Genomic DNA, 26,228 nt, shown 5'->3' with positions numbered 1-26,228 from the left:
GTGAGCATTTTTTCATGTGTTTTTTGGCCATTTGTATTTCTTCTTTTGAGAAAGTTCTGTTTAGTTCACGTGCCCATTTCTTTATTGGTTCATTAGTTTTGGGAGAATTTAGTTTTTTAAGTTCCCTGTATATTCTGGTTATCAGTCCTTTGTCTGATGTATAGTTGGCACCCACTCTGTGGGTGTTCTCTTCAGTTTAGAGACTGTTTCTTTTGATGAACAGAAGCTTTTTAGCTTTATGAGGTCCCATTTATCTATGCTATCTCTTAGTTGCTGTGCTGTTGGGGTTTCATTGAGAAAGTTCTTACCTATACCTACTAACTCCAGAGTATTTCCTACTCTTTCTTATATCAACTTAAGAGTTTGGGGTCTGATATTAAGATCCTTGATCCATTTTGAGTTAATCTTGATATAGGGTGATATGCATGGATCTAGTTTCAGTTTTTTGCAGACTGCTAACCAGTTTTCCCAGCAGTTTTTGTTGAAGAGGCTGCTATTTCTCCATCGTATATTTTTAGATCCTTTGTCAAAGATAAGTTGCTTATAGTTGTGTGGCTTCATATCTGGGTCCTCTATTCTGTTCCACTGGTCTTCATGTCTGTTTTTGTGCCAGTACCATGCTGTTTTTATTGTTATTGCTTTGTAATATAGTTTGAAGTCAGGTATTGTGATACCTCCTGCCTTGTTCTTTTGACTGAGTATTGCCTCGGCTATTCATGGCCTCTTGTGTTTCCATATAAATTTAACAGTAGATTTTTCAATCTCTTTAATGAATGTCATTGGAATTTTAATGGGAATTGCATTAAACATGTAGATTACTTTTGGGAGTATCGACATTTTTACTATGTTGATTCTACCAATCCATGAGCATGGGAGATCTCTCCACTTTCTATAGTCTTCCTCAATCTCTTTCTTCAGAAGTGTATAGTTTTCCTTGTAGAGGTCTTTCACATCTTTTGTTAGGTTTACACGTAGGTATTTGATTTTGTTTGAGGCTATTGTAAATGGAATTGTTTTCATACATTCTTTTTCCGTTTGCTCATTGTTAGTGTATAGAAATGCTAATGATTTTTCTATGTTGATTTTATATCCTGCTACTTGCTATAGCTATTGATGATGTCTAGAAGCTTCTGAGTAGAGTTTTTTGGGTCTTTAAGGTATAGGATCATGTCGTCTGCAAATAGGGATATTTTGACAGTTTCTTTACCTATTTGTATTCCTTTTATTCCTTCTTCTTGCCTAATTGCTCTGGCTAGGAATTCCAGTACTATGTTGAATAGGAGTGGAGATAGTGGGCATCCTTGTCTGGTTCCTGATTTTAGAGGGAATGGTTTTAGTTTTTCTCTGTTAAGTATAATGCTGGCTGTAGGTTTGTCATATATAGCTTTTATAATGTTGAGGAACTTTCCTTCTATTCCTAGTTTTCTTAGAGCTTTTATCATGAAATGGTGTTGGATCTTATCAAAGGCTTTTTCTGCATCTATTGAGATTATCAAGTGGTTTTTGTCTTTGCTTCTGTTAATGTGGTTTATTACATTGATTGATTTTCGTATGTTGAACCACCCCTGCATCCCTGGGATGAAGCCTACTTGGTCGTGGTGAATAATCTTCTTGATGTGTTGCTGCATTCGGTTTGCCATTGTTTTGTTGAGGATTTTTGCATCAATGTTCATTAAGGAGATTGGTCTATAGTTCTCCTTTTTGGAGGTGTCTTTGCCTGGTTTGGGATAAGTGTAATACTGGCTTAATAAAATGTGTTTGGTAGTTTTCCTTCGCTTTCTATTTCGTGGAACAGTTTAAGGAGGGTTGGTATCAGTTCTTCTTTAAAGGTCTGGTAGAATTCAGAGAATCCATCAGGTCCTGGACTTTTCTTTTTGGGGAGACTCTTGATTGCTGCTTCAATTTCATTTTGTGTTATAGGTCTATTCAGGTGATTAATTTCCTCTTGGTTCAGTTTTGGATGATCATATGTATCTAGAAATCTGTCCATTTCTTTTAGATTTTCAAATTTATTTGAATATAGGTGTATATGATGTGGTGATTCCTGCCATTTAGTTGTCTTAGTTGTTTGAAGGTTTGATTGTGTGTACCTAACTTGATGTTACTCTCTACTGTCTTGCTTTTTCTTATCCTGTGGTTTGGTGCTGCCTGCCTTTTCATGGTTAAGTTGGGTGTCACTTTCTGTGTGCAGGATCCCTTGCAGAATCTTTTGTAATGGTGGCTTTGTGGTCACATATTGTTTTAGTTTCTGCTTATCATGGAAGACTTTTATTGCTCCATCTATTTTGAATGATAGCTTTGCTGGGTAGAGTATCCTGGGGTTGAAGTTATTTTCATTCAGTGCCCGGAAGATCTCACCCCACACTCTTCTTGCTTTTAATGTTTCTGTTGAGAAGTCTGCTGTGATTTTGATGGGTTTACCTTTGTATGTTACTTGTTTTTTCTCTCTTACAGCCTTCAATATTCTTTCCTTAGTTTCTGAACTTGTTGTTTTAATGATGATATGTCGTGGAGTAGTTCTATTTTGATCTGGTCTGTTTGGTGTCCTGGAGGCCTCTTGCAACTGATTGGGAATATCTTTGTCTAGATTTGGGAAATTTTCCGTTATTATTTTGTTGAATATATTACGCATTCCCTTCGCTTGCACCTCTTCTCCTTCTTCGATGCCCATGATTCTCAAGTTTGGTCTTTTGATGGAGTCAGTGAGTTCTTGCATTTTCTTTTCACAGGTCTTGAGTTGTTTAATTAATAGTTCTTCGGTTTTTCCTTTAATTACCATTTCATCTTCAAGTTCTGAGATTCTGTCTTCTGTTTGTTCTATTCTGCTGGATTGGCCTTCCGTTTTGTTTTGCAGTTCTGTTTTGTTCTTTTTTCTGAGATTTTCCATATCCTGGCAGTTTTCTTCTTTATTGTTGTCTATTTTTGTCCTGAGTTCATTTATCCATTTATTCATTGTGTTCTCTCTTTCACTTTGGTGTTTATACAGTGCTTCTATGGTTTCCTTTATTTCTTCTTTTGCTTTTTCAAATTCTCTATTTTTATTGTCTTGGAATTTCTTGAGTGTCTCCTGTACATTTTGGTTGACCCTATCCAGTATTAGCTCTATAAAATTCTCATTGAGTACTTGTAGTATGTCTTCTTTTAAATTATTCTTGTGGGCTTCTTTGGGTCCTTAGCATAGTTTATCTTCATTTTGTTGGAGTCTGGATCTGAGTTTCTGTTCTCTTCATTCCCCTCTGGTTCCTGTACTAATTTTTTGCTGTGGGGAAACTGGTTTCCCTGTTTTTTCTGTCTTCCCGTCATTGTCCTTGGTGTTGTTACTGTCCCTGTACTGTGTGTAATTAAGTATTTTCTAGCTTGTAATAATAACAATGGTAATATTTAGAATGGAAGAGTGAGCTGAGATGGAAAGCAAGAAGTTAAAGAAAAGGGGAAAACAAATATACAGACAAGAGGGAGAAAGCAGAACAAGGTATCAGACAATAGAGTTTCAAAGGTATAAACAGGGAGTGTTAGTGTACTAATCGACAGTAAGCTGAACAGTCATTAGAGAGACAGAGAGAGGATTGAAAATCAAAGATTAAAAAAATAAAAAATAAGTAAATGAAAGTAATATCTATATATAAAAATGAATTAAAATAAAATGGAAAATAGAAAATTAAAAAAAAAAAAACACCAAAAAACTTCCAAGTTTATATGCAATGCAGTTTCAGTCTTAATAATTTGGGTGTCCGTCTCAATCTCCAGTCCTGGAGTTGGTGCCTCAGATGTTGTTCTGTAGTCTCATCAAAGGGGATGCATAAAGTAGAACAAAACTATACACTCACACACACACACACACACACACACACACACACACAAAAGTCCCACCCAGTGTCCCCAGTTCAAATGCAATACAGTTTCAGTAAGTTTTTCGGCTTGCAGGTGTAATTCGGTTGTTCTCTCATCAAAGGTAGGGAGAAAAAGAAAAAAAAGCATCTGGAGACAGTTCTGAGAGTGGTATCTGCAACTGTGGCTTGCCTGCCTGCTGCTCTTGGACTGTAGCTGGTGGCGTTATTTATGCAGCTCTCTGGGGTGAACTTAGCACTCACCTGGTCCCACAGGCTTTGTTTGCTCAGAGTTCTCCTGTGCGGGAGCCTTTGCTACAGGCTTTCCCCTTTCCAAGCACTGGGAAAGGTGACACTGCCCCCCACGTTGTCAGGCCTGCGTGTTTATTTACAGTTCATGTGGGAGGTGGGTCTTCCCCCCTCTCCTCTGAAGTTTTCCTCCCACTGCCACTTTCAGAAGCTTTCCTGCTCCTGCTTACTGGGCGGTGCTGCTGCTCCTGCCGGCCGCCATGTTTGTTTATAGTTCACGTGAGAAGTGGGTCTTCCCTTCTCTCACAAGCTTCCCCGCTCCTGGTTGCTGGGCGTGTGCCCCGCTCCTGCCAGAGGCTCTCCGGCCTGCCTGGCTTGTTTATTTACAGTCCCGGGAAGGATTCCCTTCCCCCAATCTTCAGCGCTCAGGCCGCCCCACCTTCTTTCCAGCATGTCTTAACTGTTCTTATTGCTTATTACTCAGTTTCTCTTTTTTTTTTTTCCCGGATGGAGGTCAGTCTGTCCAGGGGGCTATGCTGCTCTGGCCCAGGCTTGTCTGTGGGGCTACCGTGGTACCGCAAAGCTCACCTGGTCCACATCTTCCCAAGCCATATGGGTGCCGGCCACTGGCGGCCCCGGGGGCCCTCCTCGTTTCTCCGTTTAACGTGAAGTGGAGATTCTCTGCACTGGCTGGAGATGTGGAGGGGTCAAAGTTATGCCTTTTCTCGGTGATTATGCCTGCAAAGTGTGTCTCCAGCATCTCTCCAAGATTTCACTATAGGAGGCTAGCTTTCTGCTTCCTACCTCTAGCCGCCATCTTGGAATTTTCCAGAATTCTTAAATTTAGGAATTGATGCAAGAGAAGCAATTCGAGAAAGGCATAAATGTTGATGTGTGAAATACCTTCCTCATAGAGTTGTCAGGAGTACTAAGTATATATCACATATAAATAACTTAGTAAAAAAATAAATAAATAACTTAGATGGATGAAAGAAATAAGCCAGCATTAGCTGTCATGTCCATCAGTTAAACCAGATGCTACTTTTTAACTCATACTGCTCTACCTCAAATATGGAGAGGTAGTAGTCACCTATTGGTAGTATAATGCCAAATATATGATTTTGTTTATTTATTACATACCATTTTTGTGATTAGCATGTTACCAAGTAATTTTTCAAGTTAACTTTCATGTCAGTTGACAGCTAACAATTGTTAAAATATGAATAATAATTGAATAAAATTTGGTGCTGTTTTTGCCAGGGTAAACATATACTAAGATGATGACTAGCACTTGACCAGGTTATTAGGTGCTTAATATGTGTTCTTGAGATCATTATTCCATATCAAAGATGGAAAGAAGTAAGAAACTTGCTCAAGTTGATACAAGTAACTGGGAAAGAAGATAGAATTGGCACCCAAGTCTTTCTAGCCACAGAGTGTGTTAACTTCCTCATTGTAGATGTTCTGCTGGAAACTTAGAACCTAAAATTTAGGTTGTGATGGAGCCTAAGAATAGTTATTCTTTTTTTAGGGGGAAGAGGGGAGGGCAGAATATCACTGTATAATTCAGGCTGGCGTTGAACTCCTTGGGTAGCTCAGATTGGCCTCAAATTTATGATTCGCCTGCCTCAGTTTCCTGAGTGTTGCAATTACAGGTGTGTGCCATCATGCTTAGCTTTAATGTGGACTTATTTTTTGGTGGTGGTTGGGATCAAGCTCAGGGCCTCCCACATGCTAGGCAAGTGTTCTACCACTGAGCTACATTTGCTATCTGAATTTGTTCTTTTACAAAATTCTCAAGATAATTTTAACAAGCCTAGTTAGAATTGGAACTAGTGCTCTGGGAATGCACTTCTCAAACTTTAATATACATTGATGCAGTAAGTCTGGACTGGTACCTTTTAATCTGCATTTCTTACAACTCTCAGGTGGTACCAGTGTGGGTCATCAGCAGATTTTGCATTTTGAGAATTCAGGATGCTATATAGTTTGTGGAAATACATGTTTTTGTTTTTGTCCCAATGAAATGCTTTGCTACCAGGAAAAGGAAGAGATTAATCATTAAAAGGGATGAAAAGGTTTCCTGCTAGTTTGTTAGGATTTCTCATTCTCATGAACTTGGTCATAGAGGTGTATTTTGCTGGAAGTTCCAAATTGCTCAAATTTGGGTCATTGGGTTTTGACGTGTCTTTATAGTCTCAAAAAGTAGTTCATACTTATTCTCTATCTGATAAAAAAAACTATGTGAAAGTAATAGATATATGATTATATTCTGAATCATTTCTTGACCATTTTATCACACAATACTACTTTGTAGTTTTAGCACCAAAGGGTCCCCTTAAGTGTCAGAGTTGCCTTTAAATTAGTTTCTTAACTTGGGTCCCTGGAGCCTTAAGAACTCCTTAAATAGCATTCTCTGTAACCAGTCGGGAGACCCACTAATGTTCAGAGCACATTTGAATAGATTCCATGACCTGCTGGACTTGCTTGGAATTTCTAAAACAGGACTGGATCAAAATGATCTCTTAGGTCCTTTTCTGCCCAGAATTTTTAGAGTTGGCTTTTCTTTGCTGCAACAAGTTTTGAAGCATTTGGCAGTTATTTTAGTTAAACATTAGCATAACATTTGAGAAACTGGGAAGAAAGGTGATCTACGCTGACTTGAACTATTGTCATCTTCTGGTGTTAATGGTTTGGAAATTTCACATTTTGGGGACTACATTTACTGTTCTGATCACTGAACCTTATTCTGCTACAAGGCAGGTGGCCCATTTAGTCCTATCAGAAAATGACTGATCAAATCCATTGAGTCACGAAATTAAATGTGGGCCTTAGAGACCTTTCCATTACCTCCTTTCTGTTTAATAAATTTTGAAGATGAAGTTCAAAAAGTAGTGTGATACTACCAGCTGTTAAAAATGACAGGAGATAGATAAAGGGAGGGAATGGAAGGTGTAGGTAGTTGGAGGAAGGGAGGTAGATAAAAAGAGTACTTTTCATGACTGAAAAGATGGGAGATTCATTAAATACCACAAAGCCTCATATTTATAAGGGGAAAAAACTGGCTAGAAACATAAGAACTTGGTTGTTTTCTCTTTTTAAAAATATACCTACTTCTGTTTGTTTATAAAGAGAGATATACAGGGCTCCATTTTTGGAGTGACCAAGTCCCTTATTTTTGTTTCTTGGCTATAAATCTGTGGGTCTAAACTTCCTACTGATGTCCCTAACCCAGGTGTTGGTGCTCTGGATTCCAGAAGCCATCATCTCCATATTTGTTAAGAAACAGTTTCCTGAAGAGGATCTTCCCCTAAAAATTCAGCAGAATATTGGTACATACAACTTTCTTATTTGGTAGAAAAGATTTAGCAATTTTACTTTGGCCTAAAATAAAATTGCTTTTTGCCATTTTCATATGAGCAGAAAGTATTTAATATTTATCTCAGCCTTGCAGACTGTTTCAGATCCTGGTGAAGCATGTATCTTACCATTACACTATCTTGATTCTTACACTTTTCCATTCTTCTGTCCTTTATATAGTTTCTGGAATAATTTTTCTTCTTCATTGAAATTAAAACTTGAAGGAAGAGTTTGCTAGCTGTGCAGAATATTACCACAATTAAGGAAGAAGTAGAACTCAATTTCTGTAGAGAGAAATTAAAATATTAGTATTTTGGGTGCCTAACCATGTGATGGGCACAGTGATATATGTTTTATGTGCGACATAATCTTGTGTTTTCAGATGAGGTTTCTGAGGATGAGAAGTTCAGTGTGTTACAAAAGATCAGAAAGGGAAGGTCAGGATGCACTGAACTCTGACTCTACCTCTCCTGCTTCCTTCTAACAAAGAATAGTTTGAATTATATGGATAATCAAAGGAGAAGGATTAGAGAAGAGATCAAAGGACAGTCAACATTGTAAACTGTTGGCAGACTAGACTGTGGGAAGAAATATAATGAGTTTATTGGCAATAGTATAGTGATAATGTAAGAAGGATGGAAATGCATGGCAAGGTACCTGAGAATAGAGGGAAAACTGGAAATAAGTAAGCCCAGAATACAACCTTAGTAGCCAACTTAATGGCTGAAACAATAGCAGAATTTGGGGTTGAAGTGATCTCCCAAAAGGCATCAGGAAGAAATGAAGATATGAAAAGACCAAGACAAGAGGTTACAGAGATGGAATAAATAAAAATGTCAGGTAGAATCCTTGACACACTAAACAGTTAACCAATGTCAGAAAATATTTGAAGAAATAATGACCAACCTATAGAGAATGCAATGAAAACTAAAGATCTCATATGGGAATGGTTTATAGACTAAAAAAACCAAGAAGAACCAGAAATATTAGTCAATAGTAGGTTAAATAGAGTTCCCCAAAAGAAACCTCACAACACAACCTTATGTAGAAATAGGATCTTTGTAGATATACTAAGTTAAGTGAGATACTAAATCTGTTGCTTGCATTTTTATAAGAGAAGAACATAGGGAAGGCCTTAGGAAGATGGGGGAGGGGCAAAGATTGAAGTGAGGTATCTATATAACAAGGAACTCAAGGATTGTTGGCAACTATCAGAAACTGGAAGGAAAGAATTTTGCCCTAGAGACTTTAGGGACTCATGGCCCTTGGTTCCTGATAATTTGTTATGATAGTCCCAGGGAATTATTAGATAGTACCATTTTTAGACCCTTATCAAAACTAAGAACTTTGAGATTAGAAACTAGAACATCCTATGGTAAATAGGAATCTAATTGCCATTTGACTTTATCTGCAGCAACAAGATATATGAAAACAGGATTGCTAGAGTAAACAGTGGAATTTAAAAAGCATACAAAGTTATCACTCCATATTGTTTAGAACACGAGGAAGATGGAATGTAATATCTGAAAGAGATCAGAGTTGGTAAGAATATGTTAAGTATATACATGTTGTTGGGGGAGTTTAGTATTAGTAAGGATAAGAATAACCATTATTGAGACAAAGACAGAATATATAATTTTCATATCTATGGAAGAAAACCTGATTTAACTGTGAAACTTAGAAAGGAGGAGAAAAGTGAAATAAAAATGATGGAATAAGATGTTTGGAATACACTTAAAGAAATTGTTACATAAATGTATATTAGCTAAAAATAGATAAATTCTGTAATGGAGAGAAAACAAGATGCTGTGATATATTTATAGAAACATTTCAAAGTACACAGGTTGGAAATGAGGTGGCAAAGAATGTCATATTTGTTGATTACAAATAAAAAAAAGGAATAATAAGATCAAAGAAGTAAACAAGCATACATATGCATATGTAATAATATAGCTTTGATATATAAAAACAGTAATTTATGGTTTTGCCATTGATTTACAGCTGTAGTTAGAAATTTAACACAGTCCTTATAAAAACTGATGAAGCAACTGGTGAGACAAAAAGCCAGATTTAGGTAAAAGTGAATTTTATTTTTGTATATAGAATTGATTCAACAAAAGCACAGAATATTTTATTTTGGAGGGTGTGTGGGTTAAGAACAAGGCTTCATAGGCACCCAATGTCAACGCACCCAATTTCATCAAATATACCCTGAAAGACCTAAAAGCATATATAAACGCCAACACAGTGGTTGTGGGAGACTTTAACACCCCATTATCATCAATAGATAGGTCATCCAAACAAAAAATCAGTAAAGAAATCCAAGATCTAAAAAATGCAATAGATCAAATGGACCTAGTAGATGTCTACAGAACATTTCATCCAACTTCTACACAATATACATTCTTCTCAGCAGCCCATGGAACCTTCTCCAAAATAGATCATATCCTAGGGCACAAACCAAGCCTCAGCAAATATAAGAAAATAGAAATAATACCGTGCATACTATCTGATCACAATGCAGTAAAAGTAGAACTCAACAACAAAAGTAAAAAACATGCAAACAGCTGGAAACTAAATAACTCATTACTTAATGAAGAATGGATCATCGATGCAATAAAAGAGGAAATTAAAAAGTTCCTGGAAGTCAATGAAAATGAAAACAGAACCTACCAGAACCTATGGGACACAGCTAAGGCAGTCCTGAGAGGAAAGTTTATAGCCATGAGTGCATATGTTAAAAAGATTGAAAGATCCCAAATCAATGACCTAATGATACATCTCAAACTCCTAGAAAAACAAGAACAAGCAAATCCCAAAACAAATAGAAGGAGAGAAATAATAAAAATAAGAGCTGAAATCAACAAAATAGAAACCAAAAAAACCATACAAAGAATTAATGAAACAAAAAGTTGGTTCTTTGAAAAAATAAACAAGATCGATAGACCCCTGGCAAACCTGACTAAAATGAGGAGAGAAAAAACCCAAATTAGTAGAATCAGGAATGCAAAAGGGAAGATAACAACAAACACCATGGAAGTCCAGGAAATCATCAGAGACTACTTTGAGAACCTATATTCAAATAAATTTGAAAATCTAAAAGAAATGGACAGGTTTCTAGATACATATGATCATCCAAAACTGAACCAAGAGGAAATTAATCACCTGAATAGACCTATAACACAAAATGAAATTGAAGCAGCAATCAAGAGTCTCCCCAAAAAGAAAAGTCCAGGACCTGATGGATTCTCTGAATTCTATCAGACCTTTAAAGAAGAACTGATACCAACCCTCCTTAAACTGTTCCACAAAATAGAAAGCGAAGGAAAACTACCAAACACATTTTATTAAGCCAGTATTACACTTATCCCAAACCAGGCAAAGACACCTCCAAAAAGGAGAACTATAGGCCAATCTCCTTAATGAACATTGATGCAAAAATCCTCAACAAAATAATGGCAAACCGAATGCAGCAACACATCAAGAAGATTATTCACCACGACCAAGTAGGCTTCATCCCAGGGATGCAGGGGTGGTTCAACATACGAAAATCAATAAACGTAATAAACCACATTAACAGAAGCAAAGACAAAAACCACTTGATAATCTCAATAGATGCAGAAAAAGCCTTTGATGAGATCCAACATCGTTTCATGATAAAAGCTCTAAGAAAACTAGGAATAGAAGGAAAGTTCCTCAACATTATAAAAGCTATATATGACAAACCTACAGCCAGCATTATACTTAACAGAGAAAAACTAAAACCATTCCCTCTAAAATCAGGAACCAGACAAGGATGCCCACTATCTCCACTCCTATTCAACATAGTACTGGAATTCCTAGCCAGAGCAATTAGGCAAGAAGAAGGAATAAAAGGAATACAAATAGGTAAAGAAACTGTCAAAATATCCCTATTTGCAGACGACATGATCCTATACCTTAAAGACCCAAAAAACTCTACTCAGAAGCTTCTAGACATCATCAATAGCTATAGCAAGTAGCAGGATATAAAATCAACATAGAAAAATCATTAGCATTTCTATACACTAACAATGAGCAAACGGAAAAAGAATGTATGAAAACAATTCCATTTACAATAGCCTCAAACAAAATCAAATACCTACGTGTAAACCTAACAAAAGATGTGAAAGACCTCTACAAGGAAAACTATACACTTCTGAAGAAAGAGATTGAGGAAGACTATAGAAAGTGGAGAGATCTCCCATGCTCATGGATTGGTAGAATCAACATAGTAAAAATGTCGATACTCCCAAAAGTAATCTGCATGTTTAATGCAATTCCCATCAAAATTCCAATGACATTCATTAAAGAGATTGAAAAATCTACTGTTAAATTTATATGGAAACACAAGAGGCCACGAATAGCTGAGGCAATACTCAGTCAAAAGAACAAGGCAGGAGGTATCACAATACCTGACTTCAAACTATATTACAAAGCAATAATAATAAAAACAGCATGGTACTGGCACAAAAACAGACATGAAGACCAGTGGAACAGAATAGAGGACCCAGATATGAAGCCACACAACTATAACCAACTTGTCTTTGACAAAGGAGCTAAAAATATACGATGGAGAAAAAGCAGCCTCTTCAACAAAAACTGCTGGGAAAACTGGTTAGCAGTCTGCAAAAAACTGAAACTAGATCCATGCATATCACCCTATACCAAGATTAACTCAAAATGTATCAAGGATCTTAATATCAGACCACAACCTCTAAAGTTGATACAGGAAAGAGTAGGAAATACTCTGGAGTTAGTAGGTATAGGTAAGAACTTTCTCAATGAAACCCCAGCAGCACAGCAACTAAGAGATAGCATAGATAAATGGGACCTCATAAAGCTAAAAAGCTTCTGCTCATCAAAAGAAACAGTCTCTAAACTGAAGAGAACACCCACAGAGTGGGTGCCAACTATACATCAGACAAAGGACTGATAACCAGAATATACAGGGAACTTAAAAAACTAAATTCTCCCAAAACTAATGAACCAATAAAGAAATGGGCACGTGAACTAAACAGAACTTTCTCAAAAGAAGAAATACAAATGGCCAAAAAACACATGAAAAAATGCTCACCATCTCTAGCAATAAAGGAAATGCAAATTAAAACCACGCTAAGATTCCACCTCACCCCTGTTAGAATAGCCATCATCAGCAACACCACCAACAACACCACCAACATCGTTGGCGACGATGCGGGGAAAAAGGAACCCTCTTACACTGTTGGTGGGGATGTAGACTAGTACAACCACTCTGGAAAAAAGTTTGGAGGCTACTTAAAAAGCTAGACATTGATATACCATTTGATCCAGTAATACCACTCTTGGGGATATACCCAAAAGACTGTGACACAGGTTACTCCAGAGGCACCTGCACACCCATGTTTATTGCGGCACTATTCACAATAGCCAAGTTATGGAAACAGCCAAGATGCCCCACCACTGACGAATAGATTAAGAAAATGTGGTATCTATACACAATGGAATTTTATGCAGCCATGAAGAAGAATGAAATGTTATCATTCGCTGGTAAATGGATGGAATTGGAGAACATCATTCTGAGTGAGGTTAGCCTGGCTCAAAAGACCAAAAATCGTATGTTCTCCCTCATATGTGAACATTAGATCAAGGGCAAACACAACAAGGGGATTGGACTCTGAGCACATGATAAAAGCGAGAGCACACAAGGGAGGGGTGAGGATAGGTAAGACATCTAAAAAACTAGCTAGCATTTGTTGCCCTCAACGTAGAGAAACTAAAGCAGATACCTTAAAGCAACTGAGGCCCATAGGAAAAGGGGAACAGGTACTAGAGAAAAGGTTAGATCAAAAAGAATTAACCTAAAAGGTAACACCCACGCACAGGAAATCAATTTGAGTCAATGCCCTGTATAGCTATCCTTATCTCAACCAGCAAAAACCCTTGTTCCTTCCTATTATGGCTTATACTCTCTCTACAACAAAATTAGAAATAAGGTCAAAATAGTTTCTGCTGGGTATTGAGGTTGTGGGGGGGAGAGGTAGGGGGCGGAGTGGGCAGTAAGGGAGGGGGTAGGGGCAGGGGGGAGAAATGAACCAAGCCTTGTATGCACATATGAATAATAAAAGAAAAAGAAAAAAAAAAAAAAAAGAACAAGGCTTCATCTTCGAATGGGTCAGGAAGGAAACCTCAAATTCTAAAAACCCAATAGTATAAAGGTTTCTTTAACTACAGTGGTGTAAAATCATACATTAGCAAAAAGATAGCAAAAACATCACACATGTCTGGAAATGAGAAGGCATACTATGAAATAACCCTTGGGTTAAATAGGAAATGATAACAAGAATAGCAAAACTTTAGAGCTGAGTGATAATAAAAGCACAGTAGGTAGAGCTAATGGAATAATTTGAAGGCAATGTATAGCTTTTGTTACTCAGGAGAAAGAACTCAAAGCCTAAAAGTACATAAGCTCAGTGTTTGACTCAAGTAACTAGAAATACTACAATGTAGTAAATCTGAAGAAATAGAAGGATAAAGAGTCAGAGGAAAGAAAGAAAGTGCAGAAAAATCAATAATGAAGTAAAAGTAATTAATAAAAGTCAAAGAACCAATAGGTTAAATATAAACTGATACTGACTGACACGTGGAAAAAATAACAATATATACATTATGACAAGTGATATACAAAACGGGTAAGAGAATACAGATTATATTTTTAATCTATTCAAAAAATATGTTGAATTTTTACCAGTAAAATTCAAGATTTGTCTGAATAGTACATGTAGATAAGAAATTGATATAAGGAAAAAAGGACTTAAGTAAGGAAGCATTAAATAAATTATGTTTATCAAAGTTTAGTTCTTTCATAGGAAAAGGAGCACAGTTTGACAAGTGAGTTCTACTTAAGTCTCAAGGAACAGAAAGAACTAGCTTATAAAACTTATTTTTGAACAAAGGAAAAACCAATCTATTGTTTGATCTTGATAATAAAAACCAGATAAGTTTACATCAAAAAGTTATTAGCCAACTTCACTTATGACATGGAAGAACAGTAAGAAGTTAAATTAGGCAGTGTTTATCTATACACAATGGAATTTTATGCAGCCATGAAGAAGAACAAAATGTTATCATTCGCTGGTAAATGGGTGGAATTGGAGAACATCATTCTGAGTGAGGTTAGCCTGGCCCAAAAGACCAAAAATCGTATGTTCTCCCTCATATGTGGACATTAGATCAAGGGCAAACACAACAAGGGGATTGGACTTTGAGCACATGATAAAAGCGAGAGCACACAAGGGAGGGGTGAGGATAGGTAAGACACCTAAAAAATTAGCTAGCATTTGTTGCCCTCAACGCAGAGAAACTAAAGCAGATACCTTAAAAGCAACCGAGGCCAATAGGAAAAGGGGACCAGGAACTAGAGAAAAGGTTAGATCAAAAAGAATTAACCTAGAAGGTAATGCACACGCACAGGAAATCAATGTGAGTCAGCTCCATGTATAGCTATCCTTATCTCAACCAGCAAAAACCCTTGTTCCTTCCTATTATTTCTTATACTCTCTTTCAACAAAATTAGAGATAACGGCAAAATAGTTTCTGCTGGGTATTGAGGGGGAGGGAAGAGGGGGCAGAGTGGGTGGTAAGGGAGGGGGTGGGGGCAGGGGGGAGAAATGACCCAAGCCTTGTATGCACATATAAATAATACTACAATAAAAAAAAAATAAATAAATAAATTAGGCAGTGTAGTAAAAGTAATATGTTGTGACTAAATTGAATTAATCATAAAACTAAAATGATAGTTCAATATATTTTTTTAAAAATTTGATAATGAAGTTTACCACATTCATGGCAAGGAACATATATTTAATAAAATTAAGAGTTTTTTTTTAAATGGAATCAATCCTTAGCAAACTCAAAATAGAAGAGTTTTTTTTTTTAAAGCTTGATATAAATGCTTTTTCTAAAAGCTTATGGTGGATGTCATTCTTATTGGAAATAACCAAAAGTTTGAACTCATTTATTTCAAGGTTAGGAACAAGACAAAGATGCCTGCATTTCTACTTCTCAACACATCACCAGAGACTTGACCAATGGAATAAGGTGAAGAATGAAACAAAAAGTAGAATTGAAATGAGAAATATATTGTCATTGTTTCTAAATGAAATCATTTATATGGAAAATCAAAGAGAATCAGCAGAAACTATTAGCAGCAATGCAAGAGTTTGGCTTGGTTGCCAGCTGCAACAGCAACATATAAAAATGAATAGCTTTCCTTTGTTTTGGGAGCAACCAATTATAAACTGACAATAAGGTACCATTTATAATAGTGACATAAACTAAAAGCTATTTGGGATAAATCTAAGATAGGATACATGAAACATTTAAGGGAAATTTAAAACTATTACAAGAGTTTTATTACAGTATTGAAGAACATAAATGGACATATTGAATATTGTGAAGATGTCATATTCCTCCTCCCCCACTAAAATTTAAATCCAGTCCAGTCAACTTCTAGCCAAGAATGGTTTTTGAAGGAGTAGAGCTGAGTCTAAATTTAAATGGGAGAGAAAAGAAAAATAAACCTTATCTTTATAAGTTATTAACAAATATATAACCAGAGTTGGCAAACTACAACCCATAACCTAAATCCAGGCTATACCTATTTTTGTAAATAAAGTTTTATTGGGACATAGCTACATCCATTCCTTTACATATTGTCTCTGGCTGCTTTCATGCTGTGATGACAGAGTTGAAGTTGCAAGATAGACAGTGTGGCCTGCTGCGTTTGACCCTTTACAGAAAAAAAAGAAAAATTACTAACCTCTGTTCTGCAGCATTTGGCATAGCATCAGAGTAGAAGAGAATCCAGACTTGTTCCTACATACATATGGCAACTTGTTGTAATCATTCCCAGGAATTGGTACAAAGATAATTGGCTCATAAGAGAAGAAAATAAAGCTATTTTTATATTTTATATTATGAACAAAGCTCTAAGTAGAACAAATACCTGTTAAAAGAAAATATAGAATTATATTTTTGAACCTTATGGTAGAGAAATATTTGTTACCTAAGAATTACAGAATAAACTTGAAAAAGAAAATTGATGAATTTTAGTGCAAATTCATTCAAGTGAATGCTTTTGCTCAATGGAGGGAAGAGAAAAATTAGCAAAGGGAAAAAAATGTAATTATCATGTTTAATAGACCAGTCAATATTTAGAATATATGAAGGGCTAGAAAATAAGAAAATATAGGGAAGGAAACCAAATAAGAGGATGAAGAGTATAATTTGGCAATTTGTAGAAAGAAATATATATACACATAAACATACACATACATATACATACATCTAAACACATCACTAGTAAAGAAAAGCAAATTAAAAGGAAGAGATGGGGTTGGGGATGCAGCTTAGTGTGACAGAGCACTTGCCTAACAGGTATGAGGCCATAGGTTTTGTCCTCAACAGAATTTAAAAAAACAGAATTCACAAATGAAAGGAAGAGATGTTATTTTATCTATCTATCAATCAGTACAAGCTTGGAAAGCAAATAATATCAGGTGCTGGCAAGAATGCAGGAAAAACCAATTCTTACATATTATTCCTGGGAATGCAAACTGGCACATGCATTGTAGAAAACCTAGGTATGTATATGGCCTGAAATGCCATATGGGGCTGTAGTAAATTTATCCAGGAAAGTATAGGTAAGGATGATAGTCACATGTTATGTGTAGTAAAAGACTGTAGTCAAGCTAGCTTATGAGCATTGGAGGGATAAACAAGAAAAACCCAGTGGAATGCAGTGAGATAACAATAGGAATTACTTATAGCAACAACATCCATGAGATTCTGAAACAATGTTGAGAGAAAGCAGAATGAGATTTAAAACATATAATTTATATAAAAATTTAAGAAACCACATTTTTTGATAAAAGAAATGATATGTATATACAAATATATAAAGATGATTCTAAATACTAAATTAATTATGAAAAAGTGAATCCATGAATTGGAAGGGAGACAGAATGCCTGTGGACAGAGAACAAAAATGAAAGTAGTAATAACAGAAAAATGAAACTAAAAGAAGAGCCTCTCAGGGATTCATGGTAGTAGCTTGTCCACAAGAACCTGTGCTTAAGTCAAGGCTATACAATTACCCTTAAAGGGAAACAAATTCCGGGAACATTATTCATTCCAGCATCATTAGTTGCTGATGTCATCAGGTGTGGGTTTCTGTGACTTGGCTCTGTTTGCCTCAGCATTAGTTCTGATATGTTTTTAGGGAAATCTCTAGCAGTTTCAGTTTTGTACTCTACCAGTTTGGCAACTTAGCTGAAAGAAACGGCCATTTTAGTAGCAGCAGTAATCACCTAGAGAAAATCCTTGCTTTTGATTGGCTCATATTGTGTCCTGTGTTCTCTCACCAGTGTTGTACCAGTGACTGAGGGTACCTGAGTCACTTGCCCAGTTTTAGAACTAGGCAGTAGGACAATCCGTACCTATAGAATATGGTGAAGATTCACTCAAAGGAAAATTAAAGTAATATGGCGAGACATACAGAAGTAGATGCTGGACAGGCAGAGAACCATAGGGAGTTACTGATGACTTGAATTAGTGTTGTTTGTAGAATGGTTGGGGTTTTTTTATGTCTTAGAGAAACTGGAAGAAATAAAGAATGGTTAATTCAAATTTCTGAAGCACTGCCATTTGCATGAAACTTGTTTTATATGCCCCAAGGAATAAATCCATGACAAATGAGTGGTGTTGGCAAGAAGAAGGACTATGCAATTGGTGGAGTTGACTGCCTTAGAAGTGATAGACGCGAGAGCACACAAGGGAGGGGTGAGGATAGGTAAGACACCTAAAAAACTAGCTAGCATTTGTTGCCCTTAATGCAGAGAAACTAAAGCAGATACCTTAAAAGCAACTGAGGCCAATAGGAAAAGGGGAACAGGTACTAGAGAAAAGGTTAGATCAAAAAGAATTAACCTAGAAGGTAACACACACACACAGGAAATCAATGTGAGTCAATGCCCTGTATAGCTATCCTTATCTCAACCAGCAAAACCCCTTGTTCCTTCCTATTAATGCTTATACTGTCTCTACAACAAAATTAGAGATAAGGGGAAAATAGTTTCTGCTGGGTATTGAGGGGGGGAGCGGGAGGGGGTGGAGTGGGTGGTAAGGGAGGGGGTGGGGGCAGGGGGGAGAAATGAACCAAGCCTTGTATGCACATATGAATAATAAAAGAAAAAAAAAAAAAGAAGTGATAGATACAGCACTTCCCATCACTAGACATATCCAAACATATGCCAACCAGCCACTTAGCAAATGTAAGAAAAGATTGGAAGGGTAGTTGGGTCTAATCAGTGATTCTCAAGCACCTGAACGACTTACTAAAGCACCCATTGCTGGGTCCTTCTTTCAGAGTTAATTCCAGAGATACAGGGTGGATTCTGAAAATTCACATTTTTGATAAGTTCTCAGGTGAGGCTGATGCTGCTGGTCAAGGCACCATACCTTGAGAACCATTGGGAGAAATGATTTCTTATATCTTTACCCATCCTTCATTTTGATGAAATAGACGTAAACGTTCTAAAAAACAGTGTCTGCGTCATTGAGACAAACCTTCCACCTTAATTCTTTCACCTGAAATGTATGAAGTTCCCGCTATGTGAGAACATTTATAGTAGATGACATTTGCATAGCTCTCACCGTCTTCTATGTCATTCATAACACTTGACTCATTAAATAATCCTGCATTTATTGGTATACTTTGTACAATAGCTTTCCATTTTCTGATTTTTATCCTCTATAAAAATTTTTTATAATCCTCTAGGTTTTTTTCTTTATAAAGGTTTATCTGTTTATCAGTTCTGCAGTGAACCATTCCTGCTTTATAAAAATGCAGGTGTGGCTCAAGTGGTAGAGTGCCTGTTTTGCAAGTTATAGACTTGATTTCAAACTTCAGTACCACCAAAAAAATGAAGTCATTTCCCAAGAAGGGTGTGTCTTAGTCATTTAGAAAGTAACTGAGTCATATGTAGGCATCACCTAATGGAAAATCATTCCTAGGTGCCAGGTGGATTTGGTTAAACCTAGCTGCCAAGTGCCTAATCTCTCTTTGCGCCACTCTTTTGTGCTATCCCCACCCCACCTCAAAGAAGAATGCAGAACAGTTCGTGAACCTTTGCTGCATCTGCCTCTGTGTGAACCAGGAATTGTTCTCTCCTCAAACTCTTATTTTGTTCCTCCTTTCATTTCCTCTTTTAAATTTGGAAATTATACTAGAATAGTTCTCGGGGAGTGCATGTACGTTTTTGTAATTGTAGGCAAGGTCAGACAGTGTTTGTACTTGTGCTAAATTGCTGTTATATAAACAAAGATAAAACCATTTGCTAGAAGCATTTAAGAATTAGAAGGTTTATAGTCAGTACTTAACAATGAATATTTTCAGCTTGGCAAAGATGACAAAATGTATGGGTAAAAGTAAGGGCTTGACAAATAGGACCTTGTGGATTTGAGGTGACAACCTGAAGTGCCAAAGGATTTAAGAATGAAAGACTGCTTTGTCATCCATTTACAAGTGTCTGCTTGAAAATACTCACTGGAATCAAGGCAATGTTGGAGAGAGAGTATGTTAGGAGGATTTACCTGGAGTTCATCTGGGTGGACATTAAAGGAAAAGAGTTTGAATGGCATCTTCTTTGCAACAAAGAATCTTTAGTAATGGAATTTGCTTTCTTTAAAATGGTACATGAGCTCAGGTTCTTTCTTATTTGGATTTTACTTATGTCCATTTCCTATCTTGTGGTCTCTTTCAGACTCCAACTGAGGAAATGTTCAGATTCGGCCAGCATCTCATCAAGCCCTCCATGGTATTCCTCAAGACAGAACTGTCCTTTGCCTTGGTGAATAGGAAGCCTGTGGTACCAGGACGTATCCTTTTCTTTTAAGAGAGGCATAAAAAAATCGTTGAAGCTAACCAACCAAATAAATTCAGGATTCACCTCCAATGTCTGTACAAAAAGGGTAAATAAGAATCTACCTTCCACTCCCTTGGAGACACCAGGTAAGATGTTATTCACGTTTATTTTGAATCCAGTTGGTGGCACCAGTAATATGCTTGATCAATGTTGCAGAACTTCTGAAAAGTGTTGCTTAGCAACCGTGGCTTTGGAGGTAAATTTTTGCTTGACCTTTTCACTACCAGAGCTGTGTAAATAAATAGGTGTTTATAAAATTGGCCCAATGAATATCATAGGCACTTTGTATTCAGTTAATCCATTGTGGATTTTAATGGTAGGTTAAAAATTGGATGGTGACTTTGTGATGTGAAATTAAGTTATTATGTGAGAATTTGAGATTTTGTTTCATTACCTCTAGGAGACCATTCACGTTAAGAGTTTTAATTAGATTCATACTTGTTAATGAATTTTTTTTTTTTGGTTGGGATTAAAATGGCATTTTCTCTTAGGAAAAACCCTGGTTTCTAGACTATTTCTCAGTGTCATTGGTGGAAGAGTTTTATTCGGTCAGAAAGACATTCCTTTCTTCCCATCAACTTTTGTAGGAGCTTTATTTCTCTTCTGCAGTGGAAGTTGCAAGACACTCTTATTTTTATGTTGTTGAAAGTATCACTTATTATTGTATACATATGCATTTTGTAGATATTGCAAAAATATTTTTTCTCTTCCCTTTTACTTTTATTGTGCATGGGGCAATAAGAATAAAACTTCTATTTTAAGATAATAGGCATTTTTTCCTACAGAGAGATGATTTGGCTTTGATATGAATTTTGTAGTAATTCTGAATGTGCAAAAATGCTAAGATCTTTCTATCAGTAAATTATATTTTTTCAGTGAAAGTGTTCAAGGCATTTCAGATCTTCCTACCTAGCCATGTAACCATTGCATGGTGAAAAAATAAAAGTAAACATGTACAAAAAGATAATTGTGGCTGTTCAACAACTGCCAAATTACTTAAATCTAAATTTTAACTGAATTTTGTAAATTTACAAAAATAATAAGCAATAAACTAGCAAATAATGTTATGTGAAATCTTATTTTAACTTCTTTTGAATTATAATAATACAGTTGAGTCTAAATACCCCATATTAGAAATATACATTCTTCTCTTTATTAAATGAAAAAAACAAGCTAGAATGATTCATAAAACAGAAGAATTTTTAAGTTATATGTCAATTTTATATTGAGTTCTTCTAAAAGATCTTGAAGTTCTTGGAATAAGATAGCATTTTGTATATTCGTTTGGTTTTACTGTACATTTGTGGTGATCTTTTCATTTGGGGAATTTTTAATGCAAAATGTCTATTAGTTCAGATGTCAAAAATATGGCTTCAATGCCATTCTTTCTATGTGCCTGCTTTAATTGACTTGTAATAAAGAATTAAGGGAACCTGGGATGAAAATGTGACTTTAGATGAATAAATGTTAATGCCTTAGACTAAGATTTTGTAAGGATTTAGTGATGCTTTTAGAGACAACCATGGAATAAACTCTGCTTTGTGCTTTTTCATTCATGCCTTGATAATAACTTGGTTTTTCATGGTCTTTTGAACCAATTCTGAAAGTGTCATGCTTCAGACCTGGAGAATGTGAAAAAAGTAGAATCATCTCATTGTAGGGAAATAGCTATGGTGACTAGTGAGCGGTTAGTGAATGATAGCTAGGTTTTTTTTTTTTCCTTGATGGCACTGGAATTGCCATTTTATAAGTGATTCCTTATCAGTTACCATATATTTGAGTAAATGCCAAGGACATGGAGACTATTTATTAAAACGAACAAAATCAGCTTGTTTGGAAGGTAGCTAGAAGGACCAGGCTCTTTCTGAGGATAACAATGAGAGCCAGGCATTTTTGTAATCAATATACTCTGTAAGGCTATTTCACATTTCCAGTGTTGAAAATGGTTACAGGGCCAGTAGATAATGTATTCAGATGATCCTTTTTATGTGATGATTTTGTAACTTTTTATTTTACTTTACCTTTGTAAACTCTGTTAGGTTATAGCTGTGAGAAGCATCTTAATAAGGCACTCATTTGCTTGCAGAGAGCTTTAGTCTTTTGTCCTGAAATTTGGGAATTGAATTCTTGGATAGCTCTGTCCACTAACATTTCATAAAATAAATGGTAATGTGTCTGGAGCAGGTTTTTATCTTCACCCAGATTCTATCCTGCCTGCCCTAGTCTAACCCTTTGGTGTGGGTCTTCTAGCTTTTTGTAGCCTCCCTGCCTCTGGGGTTCTCCAACCCAGCCTATACCTCAGTCTAAACTACAGTTCTGACCATATTACTGTGTCTTTCCTTGTTAGAAAACTATGAATGGATCTATGTTCTTGAAGAAAAAGCCTAAAGTCCTTTGAGTAGATTTCAAAGACTATTATTGTGTTTCCTCAATTTCCCTTCTTTCCGGGTATTTCCCGAGTGTGTGTTATATGTTCACTTTGCCATAGCTTCCCCTGCTACATTCTACCTTTAGGATTCTCCCCATTCTTTTCATTTGAACTAAGGTGTTTTGGTAACTATCCCTCCCTCTTAGGAAAGAACTATTGGCCTGTCTTCTTCGTTTATAGCACTGATTCCTTATTCACTTGTTGATTTATTCAGTGCTCTATGATTGAGTTCATACTGTGTTCCATGCCAAACATGTTTGTGCAGAATCATCTCTTTTCCTTGGGTAGATCTGCTCTTGGGCACCTCTTTTTTCTCAGCATATCAAACAAAGTACCATGGTACCTGAATCTAAACTGAAACTATAAACCTTGGGAACATACGTACTGCTATAATTAAGGGTCTGATGAAATCCTGCCTTTTTGGTATTCTCATGCCCAAACCCAAGTCTTGTGGCTATTTTATTCCAAATTTTGTAGTATTATGTCCAAGCAGTATATCCAACCATTATTTTCTCAACTTTCCATTTGTCAGTTACAACTCTGTTTACATTTGTGTTGTGTATTATGCATTTGGTGAGTTAAGCCTAAAAGGAATGCATGAATTAATGGCTGATGGGTAAAGATGTTTTTTCCATTTCTATGTGCATGTTAAGTCATCAAGGGACAAGTTTGTGTTTAAAGGAAGTATACTGACTTCTTCATCTAAAATGGAGAATTTTTGCTTAATTCTTCTATAAAAATGGCATTCAGATGGCCTTTGGGAAGTGTGCCATTCATGAGAGACTTGTAAATGTTATCTTTGAACTGGTGTCCCCACTAACATTTTGCTGCTCCTTCCAACCCTTTCTTCTTATGACTTTGCTCACCGACTTTTTCATAGCTTTCAGAGTAGGAAAGGAATTGTCAGATCAGGGGCTGAAGATAGGCTTTTGAAGCAAGACTGTTTGCTTCCTTCTCAAAAGAGCCACTTCAGTCCCTCCTTGTCGTCACCTAAAGCAAACACTTCTGTTTCTTGCCAACAGTGTTTAAAGTCAATTGAATAGGCTTTGGCCTCTATGGCGCAAAACTCTAGAAAAATATCAAAATGTCTTTAATCCATTAATTTCTTGTTACAGGAAAATGCTTTTCAGAGGTTCTTGGTAAGAGAACAGGATCATTTTGGAGTGTGTCTTCAGAATTTTGCAGAGAACATTTTATTCATGTGCATCAGTATAACCTAGCCATTGTTCATTATGGTTAATACTTACTCCCCTCCCTTTGCACTGTGCTGCATCTACTTCTCCTCTTGAGGTGAGCATGAAAAATGAATTTGAACATGAGTGGAATCCATTTGGGGACTGAGGCTTTTATTGTAAATAAAATTATTCATTTGTTATGTCCTGTTGTTTTCAGCAGACAGTGTATTGATCTCAGGATTGCTATTCAGAATAGCATAAGAAAGGAGCTCTAACATAAGGGGGGCATGGTAGTGTTTGTACACAACTTGAATGTGGTATGTAATGACAGAGACAAACCTTGCTTTGCTGGCCATACTGTATTACACAAGTCATTTATCAATAGTTTATTTAAAAAGAGAAAAATTTTCCAAATAGGAGCATCATATACAGAATGTTACCAGCCCAAATGATGTTAGAATGATGCATGGAGAATGGCCTTCCAACATGTGTTTGTGAAGAATTAGACTTAGAGGACATTTCTGCTGATGCCTTAGAAAAAGTTTGGTGCAATAGAAACTGTTGTAAGACTTGACTTCAAAAGTAGACAAAGAAAACTCCATCAAGTGTCTTTTAATACAAAATTTTCCCTTTTCAAATGAGCAAATGTTAACCTTTCCATTTTCAGTCTACTGCTATATCCAGTACTCCTGAAATAAATGAAAAACTACTTAACTGTGATTCTTATGGAATAGATGCTATAGATAAAAGTGCCCTTTTAGTCGTTCCGTAAAAAGGCAGAAATATTTGTCATTTCCTGAGTGGGTTGCAATCTTGTGAATTCCTTTAATTGTTCAGGAAACCACAGTTATTAGTGATCTGATGATCTTTCATTTCTCAAAGCTGTTTCTTTTTAAATCTTCCTGTACAAATAAAATGAGCACAAGCACTATTTTAATATCTTTATTGCTAAAGATAGAATTGTGATCTTAAAACTGCCCTCAGCACATCTTTGCTCTGCTCTATATGTGCTTGTTGTGTATTAGTTAGCTTAAAAACTCTTGCAGAGAGATGTTCAGAGACAATCTTGCTGTCCTTTGTCCTGAGCTATAATGGGTTGGTTTTCTTATGGTCATATTTTTTTTCTTTATATAGCAGCTGTTGTGTTCACAGATATGCATATAGCAGCAATTGCTCTGTTGTACCTTTCTTTCTCTTTTTTCTTTGGGAAGGGTTCCCAGATAAATGTGTACTTATCCTTGCTTCCTGCTAGAACCAGTTGGCCATGGCATTGGTCAGTACTTGTATGCTTTCATCATTTTTTAGGTTCACCAACATCTGTTTTCAGTGTGCAGAATCTGCCACAGAGATCCTGTTAACCCCTGGTGGAATACAATACTTGTGTGACCAACATTTTTCTTCACTTGTCATCTAAGAAATTATGCATAGAAAACACATATATTTTGTCTCAAATGCAAGCTTGTTAGGTGGCAGTGAGCTGAGAATGTTGAGGGTGATCCTGAAGTTGCATTCAGAGTCAGGAGGCAATAATTGTTATAGCTGCCAAAGGGAAAGAGAAGCCCTTCTTGCCAAGCTCTTCCTCTCCATGTTTACTTTTGTTCCTGAAATTGTGACTTTCAGTCTTATTTTTATTGTGGAAAGAATGATATATTGGTGGACCTGATACTAAAGGAATTAAATAGGTACTTTGTACATGTACAAAGAAGGTCTGAAATTGGATGGAGAAAAATGCATGGACTTTGTCCTCTTTCCTGTACCGTCAAGTGAAGGCATGCTATAAACAGTGTGCCTGAAGTCTGTACACATTGGACTCTAGACTCCATTGGCTGCTTCCTGTTCTGTACTGTCTTTACCTCTTGACCCTCCTGGTTCCTTGCTGTCTGCTCCCTGGTGAGGATGCACATGCATGTGATGGCCTTGTGATTGACCTAGTCCCTGTTGCTTCTGACTTGGTTTCTGCTATATTTTCTTGACCTGGATCTCTTCTCCATAATAGGATTTATCTCATAGCTTTAGACCCTGTTGCAAGTGGGGTGGGATGGGTTGGCCTGACCTGGTTATGCATTATAGGAGGAAAATTCATCTGGCTTTTCAATCAGAGCTTTTAGCAGGTACATTTCTCAGAATTGCAAGAAGGCTCTAGAATCACTTGCACAAGCAGAAAAGAATACTGTTACAATCTGCCAATCTATACCTAATTCTGTTA

At 36.4% G+C, this 26,228-nt stretch overlaps 1 protein-coding gene across 6 annotated transcripts in view; it reads left to right on the top strand.

The window, feature by feature from the left end:
- Positions 1–26,228, top strand: part of Fhit (fragile histidine triad diadenosine triphosphatase) — a 1,296,971-nt gene that overhangs the window by 501,385 nt on the left and 769,358 nt on the right. For 4 of the 6 annotated variants that reach the window (XM_074044091.1, XM_074044094.1, XM_074044093.1 and 1 more), the window contains one exon: positions 20,258–20,372. In XM_074044091.1, the coding sequence (XP_073900192.1) occupies positions 20,273–20,372 (100 nt within the window). In that variant the 5' untranslated portion in view covers positions 20,258–20,272. Of the gene's footprint in view, positions 1–15,460; positions 15,534–19,630; positions 20,160–20,257; positions 20,373–26,228 lie in introns of those variants that run through there. The other 2 variants (XM_074044092.1, XM_074044090.1) reach the window with 2 other exon arrangements.

The sequence above is a fragment of the Castor canadensis genome, chromosome 10, assembly GCF_047511655.1.
Source record: "Castor canadensis chromosome 10, mCasCan1.hap1v2, whole genome shotgun sequence".
Classification (NCBI taxonomy): Eukaryota; Metazoa; Chordata; class Mammalia; order Rodentia; family Castoridae; genus Castor; species Castor canadensis.
Note: the sequence above shows the minus strand (reverse complement) of the source record. Positions and strands in the feature narration are given on the sequence as shown.